The sequence below is a fragment of the Anastrepha ludens genome, chromosome 5 (assembly GCF_028408465.1).
Source record: "Anastrepha ludens isolate Willacy chromosome 5, idAnaLude1.1, whole genome shotgun sequence".
Lineage (NCBI taxonomy): Eukaryota > Metazoa > Arthropoda > Insecta > Diptera > Tephritidae > Anastrepha > Anastrepha ludens.
This window is the reverse complement of record NC_071501.1, coordinates 53554905-53564033: the sequence shown is the minus strand read 5'-3', so window position 1 is coordinate 53564033 and position 9129 is coordinate 53554905. Positions and strand designations below refer to the sequence as shown.

General features: G+C 39.4%; 1 protein-coding gene across 1 annotated transcript; it reads left to right on the top strand.

Annotated features, from left to right (window-relative positions):
* Window positions 1–231: 231 nt before the first annotated feature.
* LOC128863810 (YEATS domain-containing protein 2) lies at window positions 232–8911 on the top strand. Its single transcript, XM_054103169.1, has 2 exons — window positions 232–2455; window positions 7078–8911. Exons 1-2 carry the CDS (start codon window positions 373–375, stop codon window positions 8703–8705), a joined length of 3711 nt encoding a protein of 1236 aa, XP_053959144.1. The 5' UTR covers window positions 232–372; the 3' UTR covers window positions 8706–8911.
* Window positions 8912–9129: the final 218 nt, after the last annotated feature.

Here is a 9129-nt window from a genome sequence, read left to right as displayed (position 1 = left end):
ATATTCCAGCAAAGTAATTTCTATGAAGAAAAACCTTTCAAAACAGTATTGACAGCTGATTGTCAATTTTTCAGGTAATCTGTCATATGTGAACGAGTAGATTAATTTCGTGTATATTACTGCATATGTGAACGTAATTAAAGTTACATGTAGATATGCCTTAACGATTCTTGGCAACTTTTGGTACGAAAACACACCGAGTGTCATTTTGACATAACTATTATATTTTTATATTGTGTCAAAGGACGCGGGTTTGTTATTTTCTCGAAAAGGTGGCAGAAAATAGATTTTCTTAAATTATTTACAACCTCGCATAAATCCGGTAATTGAATTTACTATATTTGAAAACCTTCAGATTGTATTTTGGTCGTTATGTTTTCTTCGAGACTTTCACCGGAAAAGCGTAAGCATGATGAATACTACGATCCGGATTATGTGCGTGTGGATTCAAGCCCAAGTAAAAAAATGCGTGTTGATGACAATTCTATAAAAAATGAAATATTCACAAATGCAAGTCCCAGGATAAAAAATATTTCTGATATAGTTTCACGCGAGTTCCAGAACGAAATTACAGTAAAGCAGCAACAATTAGCGGAGATTGAAAAGCGACTGGATTATGCTCGAAATATGTTGGATCGCTTACGATTTGTAATTGTGACTGAATATTATCGTAAGCAAGAGTTGTCAATAGCAGATGGTGATATCAAAGCAGTTCGTGGAAAAACAACACTTTTTGAAGAGGAGTTACACGGACCCTACATGCCGCTGCATCCGTCCGTCAAAAATGTTGTTGGGAAAAGGCTTGCTGACGTTTCTGAAGTCGGAAGTCGGCCGCTTCCTGAACGTCTTGCTGCGCAAAACGCCATGCACACTATTCGTGCTCGATCTCAAACACAGAAACGCCAAGAAAGGCGGCTGCATCAACTAATAAGAGACCATGGTTTGGTGATTGATCATTCGAAAGAAGGGGAAGGACAATTGTTAGAAGCGGTTGCTGTACTTAGTCAAACAAAGAAAGAGTGTAGCAATTCAATAGTTACCCAAGAAAATCGCCTTTGCCCGGATTCAACCACCCCGCCCAACAACACATTGATTAAAAAGTCGACAAAAGCACTTAATGCATTGAATGCAGCGCGTCTAAATAATAAAACAAAACAACTAATTGTTATAGGTAACACTTCAACATATATTGGCGCAGGAAGTGGTGCTGAAACAGAGCAAAAAACACCCGGAGGGAATGTTCTAACTCATAAATGGCTTGTTTATGTACAGTCAAAAGATTCAACCATCTCTCTAGAATCTTTTATCAAAAAGGTGCGTTTCTATCTGCATCCTTCGTTTCGTCCAAATGACATAGTGGATATTCGGGCACCACCTTTTCAAATAGCTCGCAGAGGCTGGGGTGAGTTTCCAATGAGAATACAACTTTTCTTTCATGACCATCTGCAACAAAAACCTGTTCAACTTATTCATAATTTGGTGTTGGATCGTACATTAAGTGGTATGCACACCCTTGGTGCCGAAACGTTGATGGAAATTTGGCTTCGTACTGATGCCGTCATAAAACAAGAGCAAATCCCGCCTCGTATCGAAGAGAATATTGAAGACAATGAGGAATATATGTCAAAAGAAAAAATTGCGCCACCCATTTCTGTTTCGCAAAGTATTATTGACCCCACTGCAATATCCCATGTAAATACGACAACAAAACATCGTACAATATCTTTTAGTCCGATAAAAGAAGAATTAGATGATAATATCTTTGGTTCTCCAAGTAAAAACGCTGAGGTGCAAACGGTAGCAGAGACGGTTGCAAATATTTTAAGCAGCAGTCCAACAAAAATAATCGACAAAAGTCCCCAACGACGGAACAGTTCCAATAGTCATAATATTGAAACACCTAACTTGTCTCCTACTAAAAACTCGAGGTATCAAATCGATGGAACTGCCTGCTCTGCAACCAACGGTAATATGGTTGGCGATCAGGCAATTCAAAAAGAAAGTATTACGGAAAGCCGATCTGTTGTTCCAACGTTTTGTAGTAAAAATGGCACTGAAGGACAACTATCTAAACTTTGTGAGACAAAACCAAATGCTCAAGGAGTCAAAGAAGTGGGTACGGCGGTTAAAAGTAATAAATCCATGCAGCTCACAACACCCATGATTATGAAGCTATCAACTTCGCACAATGTCACAAACAACAATAAAAATAAAAACAACATTATAGCACTAAGTCAAGTAGGAAGGTTAATGCCTTTAAAAATAATCGCACCCAGTGCAAATAATTCGCCAATAAATGTGGCTGTAAATAAAACTGGTGTGTTGCAAACGAAACTTGTTCAACTTGTAGACGCTGAGGGCAAAGTAAAATTCATGCGCGTGTTAATGGCTGCCTCGCAAAAGCCCTCCAATTTAAATAGTGATGCTAAAGTGGAAGTTGGAAGTACAAAAAATCGTGAGTATACCTACAAGATATGAATTATGATTTGGAATTGCTCTAACGATTTAACAATATTTTATATTTTAAATATTCTAAGTTTGTATAGACATATCTTATACCTGATATTATTCGAACACGATTGTCACATTTTTTAAAATTTGAAATATCATTCGAGTTTACGTCCCGTTTTCACTTTTCGTTATGCACAGCGTTAGACATTTTGGTTACTATTATATTATTAGGCTTTAGACGAAGTATAATTTCGAGCAGGTCTAAGGTTTTTGATTACAAATATTAGGCTGAATTCCATAGTTAAGTAAAATAAGTAAAGTAAATTTTGACCAACGAAATGCAAGAGCTACTAGAAATAATGGTGAAAAACCAGCGAAAAACTAAAATCAAAGTTTTTTTATTATGCAAACAATAAAAAATATTTATTGGTGTTCTTCACGATTACCATTCCCGTCCAAAGTGTGCTAAGACCACAAAGGAAACTTACATTATACATACAGCCAAGGACTAAAAGGTCTACACACACTGCGTTTAATAAATAGCGCACGGGAATTTATTGACAAGTCTTGACAATTTATTTGTTTTTTTTATTTAATGTTTATAATTCTATTATGAAGCAAGTTTCAGAGCCAAAAAACAAATTCAACAAATGGATAGATGAGAGACCTAGTTCATTCGTTCTAGGCCAGACCTGTTTAGTAATCTCACAAGTGGACTCCGGTGTTCATATACTGTGCAACCTGCTTGGGGATAAAAGGATGGCCACAATAACCAGTTCATCAATAGTGCCATAATTTCCAGGAATGTTCCTGTTTGCAGCAACCCAAACCACGTTAGTGGCACATCTCTTTCTTTAAAATAATTTTCAATTCAATCCCTACTTAAGAATAAGTATTATTGCACTGTAAAGATTTTAGGATATTTTGACTGTCCGAGTAGATAGTGATCGGTTGTGCTTGAAAGAGGCTGCAGTAGTCAGGTAGCCGTAGAGTTAGGTTAACTGCAGCACTTTCGAGTGCACGCCAGTCTTCAGCCACCAGTAAAGGTAGTCAATACTATCCCATTCACATCTTTCTGGGATTCGTATGGAAAAATTATTTTCAAAACCGTATTGTGGAGCAGTATTGTTCCGAGAATTTTCGAGAGCCCAATGCTCACATTTTTCCAGGGTAGGCTAGCATTAAGTCTGATTGTGTTGCGACTAGCCCGGAATTTTCTTTATATCTATGGGGAGAAGGTCCAATAGAGTCTCAGATTTGGTGGGTATAGAAGACAGTGCTCCTGAGATAAGCATATATTTTGCCCTTTGTACCCCTTCCGTCTTGCTTTTAGATACCATATCCTGCGTGGTTTTGAGCGCCATCTTTAAGCATTAACTATTTTGCATGCATATAGAGCAGCAACCACTTTTCTTAACCTGTCTTCGATGTATTGGTTCCAGTTGAGTTTACGGTCTAGAATAGTCCAGAGGTACTTCAGCTCGGTAGCAGGTACAAGTCTCAACCCATTTAGTGTGGGTGGCTTGAAAGCAGATTTGTTTGTTTGTTAACAGTAATAGAAGCCCCGCCAGTGTAGGGCATATCACCGGTCATCTTGGTCTAGCTCATCTAATGGTAGCCCCAGGAAACATGCTGTTTCGACGGGTTGGGTCCAGAGGGAGAGGAGTGTTAGATGAGTCGGTTTTAGAGGGCATGTGAAAAGGTGGTTAGTATTATTGTTGTTGTTGTTGTAGCAGTACCTTTGCCCTGTCAGTGTATCGTGTATCACCGGTCGTCTTCGTCTAGCTCATCTAATGGTAGGCCCAGGAAACTAGCTGTTTCGACGGGTTGGGTCCAGAGGGAGAGGGGTGTTAGATGAGTGGGTTTAATGGGGCATGTGAAAAGGTGGTTAGTGTCGTGCGGGGTGCCTTCACATTCTGGACATATGTTCAGTATGTCGAGGTCGATTCTGGATAGGTAGGAGTTTAACCTGTTGCAATATCCAGAACGTAATTGTGCCAAGGTTACGCGGGACTCTCGGAGAAGTTGGAGAGGTGGTAAACTAGGTGGTTAATGTCGTGCGGGGTGCCTTCACATGCCGGACATATGTTTGGTATGTCGGGGTCGATTCTGGATAAATAGGAGTTTAACCTGCTACACTATCCAGAACGTAATTGTACAAGTGTTACACGTGCCTAACGAGGAAGCTGGAGCTCTTCATCTGCTATAGGTGGTGGTTGGACTCATTCACAGGTATTTCATATTTGTTTATAAATAGCATCCTTTCTATTTTTGTGGTGTTGACATTCAATCCATTCTCCCTTGATCAGCCATCCGTAATGTAGTGAGCGCTTTAGTTTAGAGAACAGTTCGTTCAGTAGAGTATTTAAAGCAAGATTCCAGAGTATGAATGAGTGCACCCCAGCCTGAGAAGTGCTCATCGATGCGTGTAGTAGTCGCACCATCTCTGAGGTAATGGCTCTTTTCTCAAGAAATAGCCGAATATATTCCACCCGCCTGAAGCAGGGTGTTGCTAAGAGTATCCAGATCGTTCCCACGACATTCGGCTCTACAGGGTCCGGCACTCGAACTGTAACGAACTTCAGACCGCTCGCGCAGCTGATGCACGGGCATCACCTGTCTGTTAGTTTGCTAAATAACAGTCCAGAGTATTGTTTACAAGCGCACGGAAGCACTTTGCCGAAATTAAACGCGAAAAAAGAAAATCAGTAATGGATTTCAAACGTAATAGTGTGATTGCATTATATTTGGCTAGAAAATCATAACCAGCGATTGTTCGTGAGCTGGAGCCGAATACTGAAACATGATCTCAAAGTCAAGCCTTACAAGATCCAAAAGGCGTATGATCTCACAACAAAGCAGCAATAAGTCAGAGAGAGGGCGAAGGAGTTGCTTCGCTTGGCCGAAAGCGGTTAATTTTCGAACATTGTGTTTTCTAACGAGAACATTTTTTCAAATTGAGCCACTCGTAAACTCGCAAAACGATGGGGTTTATTTTACTGACCGTTCATACGAGAATTTGAGGCATCGATTGGCCACCAGGAGGCAGCACCCGCCACAGGTAATGGTTTGGGCCGCTGTAACCGCAGATGGGGCTCTCCAATCGTTTTCATCGAGCCTGGGCTCAATGTAAATGCGAAATATTATCGGGAAAGTATTCTGGAGGTTGCTTTGGGGCTGTGGGCGGGCAAACATTTCGGTGGTAGATCATGAACGTTTCAACAGGACACGGCACCGTCTTACAAAGCTCGAGTGAACCATGAATGGCTAAAAACAACTTTTCGAACTTCATAACGTCCACACAATGGCTCTCAAATTCACCAGGCACGAATCCGATGGATAATTCTTTTTGGGCTATTTTGGAGAGCAACCAGGACTTATAACCGGCCAAGGACTGTCACTCCGTAGCGTTCCCCAAACATGCATGTGGAATGTTTATGCTACTATAACAACAACATCCGGGTGTTGTTGAAATCCCCCTCTATCGAGAAAGATACCCAGCGTAAATTCTTCATAGTTAAGTCCTTTTTCTGTTTTATTTATAACTCCGTGTAGAGCTTCGTCCCCGTCCTGTCTTTAGGGTATGTGCGCTGATACAATGCGATACAATTCGGATGGATTTGTTGTCGGGTGTGGATGTCGAACAACCTCTCCATTATTTCGAGGAGAAAGGAGGTGGAGCTTATTTGCCTAAAAACTTTTGGTTTAAAATGCGAGGTCCTGCATCCCTTAAAATAAAAATAAATAATTGGCGCGTACACTTCTGTTAGGTGTTTGGCCGAGCTCCTCCTCCTATTTGTGGTGTGCGTCTTGATGTTGTTCCACAAATGGAGGGACCTACAGTTTCAAGCCGACTCCGAACGGCAGATATTTTTATGAGAAGCTTTTTCATGGCAGGCATGGCATCGCTTGGGGATATAAATAATCCTCGCCGTGATCCATTTTCTTGTTATGTGGCGAAAATTGAGGCAAGCATTGTAGATATTTGTGAAAAGGGTACTTATAAGGTCACATGCCGCTTATAATTCAGCAGGAAAGATACGATCTAGTCCTGTTGATTTGTTTGGTCGGAACGATCTAATTGCCCATACAATCTTTTTACGACTTATGATGGTCCCAGATATACTTCAGACTCTCTAGTTAAGAATGTCCGCACTAGTGCTCTCTGTGCATCCTGGAAAATGGGTATTCATGAGGACGTCAAGCATTTTAGTTACATGAAGTGGTCTAGTCGCTTTTTGGCCTTAAGTTGTAAGGAAAAGTGTTGTTAATGTACCCAAAGACAAGATGTGAGGACGCTTGCGTATAGAAGACCTCAAATTCCGGAGCGCATGGAAAATACTGCTTCTCTCATTATCACACATTGGAAAAATACTTGCACGAATGTACATGCGTATTTTAAGAAATATGTATGTGAATCGATCAAAATTTGTCCGGTCGACTTAAAAAATTTAGTTTCGAAAAAAACGCGTTTAAAGTTTTCAGAACGGGTTTGCATTAAATTTAAAATATATGTACGTGTTTAAATATATTTCATATTTTAATCCTTTTAAATAAAAAAAACAACGTTTCTTACTTAAAAGTGATTGTCTATATCAAAACTTGTATTACTTGTATTTTTTACAGAAGCAGTTGTCTCGGTTCAAAATGCGATATCTTTGCCACCATCACATGCGGAAATACCCACGGTTACTAAATCTACTAACATCTCGGAGAAGTATGCTTCAAAGCAAATTGTTGCAACCAGGGCCGTTATTCCAGCCCAGTTATCTTCAACGAAGAAAAATGACAGTCAATTTCAATTTTCAAATGGCAAATCAAATGTCAAAAGTAATACCAATACCGTTTGCTCTCCGAAACAAATGGTTTTTCAGAAAGAAGGCAAACTATTCATTATTGATCCGTTGCAAATGAAACTGAAGCAAGAACAACGGAAACAAGTATCACTCTTAAAGCCTCAAGCTAACTTGCAGAGGCAACATCAGCAACAGGTGCAAAACCAAAAAATACAATCGAAAGCATTTCGAGGTGTGATATCGGACCACGATTATATACCCTCGCTTAATACTAGAGACAGTAAAGCATTAACAACTCAAGGAATTGGCTTGGAATCCATTAAGTCGTTAAATCCTCAGCCGCAATGCCAGGCACCAGAACTACATTTCGGTATACGAAAAACGCGAGCCAAAGCAAGTAATGCTCTCGAGCTATTACAACAACGGCGAATTACATTCGAAAAAGACTTTTTAGATCAAAATATTCAGAGCGTGCGCTCCGCTGTGGAATACTTATTGCGTCGCTTGCCATTGATTTCTCCCGCAAACACTTTGGCTGCATCATTTTCTTTTGTGAGTCACAATTTTAAGGAATTTGATGCCTTGCCTGTTATGAAACAACGTGCCTGTGAATGGCTGCGTGCAAAATATATTACACGGCTTGTACGTAACCACAAACACTGTCAAGAACTTAATTCCATTAGCAAAGAGCGACCTTGGAGTACGCGTGAGGTTCTAGTGTATGCTCGACATCATGCATTCACTCCCATATTGAAGTCATTTGAAATAGGGCCTAGCTCACTGCAACCTCAGCCACCTCATGTGCCAGCAGAGACAAATTCTTTACTAGGATCGCAACCCGTTCGACCTACTAAATCAAAACTAGGCAATAAACCTCAGCAGGGACAAGAATTCTCGCAATATGTTAAAGACGAAGTGAAATTCGAGCAGGATTATTTTCAATATGAATCAATAAGTCTTAAATATCGCATTACATCGTGGTTAAATGGGGTATGGAAAAAATTAATGAATCATGAAGCAGAAGGAGGATCTTCAGAAGAATCAGTCGACATCATCAGCACACCACCTAAGGAAGGTGTGAAGATTAATATCGCGAACTCACAAATTAACTATGCCAACAGCTGTGAAGAAAAACTGCAGCTTTTTCTACCGATTCCTGACCATCTCGAAGAGTCTTCGCAGCTCGTAAGTGACATTTGTCGTGATTTAAATATAAAATTGCAACCAGAGCAAATTGAGCAGGATGTGATATTCCCTTCAGCGCAAGCAGTAATGGCAAAATGCTTAAATGTGTTCGTTGAGAAGTTAATACGGCGCGCAGTCGCACTAAAACAAAACTTCCCAATCGCAGATAATGTAAATATAACCACACAGGATATTGGCAAAGTTTTGGTTCGGAATACCGAGTTTGATTTCCTAACAAATAAAAATTTTGGAACATTTAACTACGACAGTTAATAAAATGAAAATTACATTAAAGATATAATTTTATTTTAAGATGTTTTATTTACATATATAAGAAGAATCTTACAATTTGTATTTTAACCATAAAAATTCGTATTTAAATTGTTCGCATATTATTTATATATTTAGTTATAATTTAGAAAATATAAACAATGTCCTTACAGGTTTTTACAGTTAATAAACAAAAAATAAATACCATTTAAATTAGTTACTTCAGCACTGTGCCAAAATAATTTGAGAGCTTTCATTTATTTTTTCGCTCTAGCAATTAGTAATTATAGGCACTCTTAGTCACTCTAATCCAAAAATATCACGATTTCAGAGACTATGTAGAATATTCAAACGAATACAATGATAGAATAGTTCTTCTATTATATAACCCTCCGTTGGGCACCCGGGTCTGGCCACACTTTTGCGA

Coding starts and splice junctions, on each gene's coding strand:
- LOC128863810 (XM_054103169.1), top strand. CDS start 373: ATGTTTTCTTCGAGACTTTCACCGGAAAAGCGTAAGCATGATGAATAC. Junction 2,456..7,077: donor AGTTGGAAGTACAAAAAATC/GTGAGTATACCT, acceptor TATTTTTTACAG/AAGCAGTTGTCTCGGTTCAA.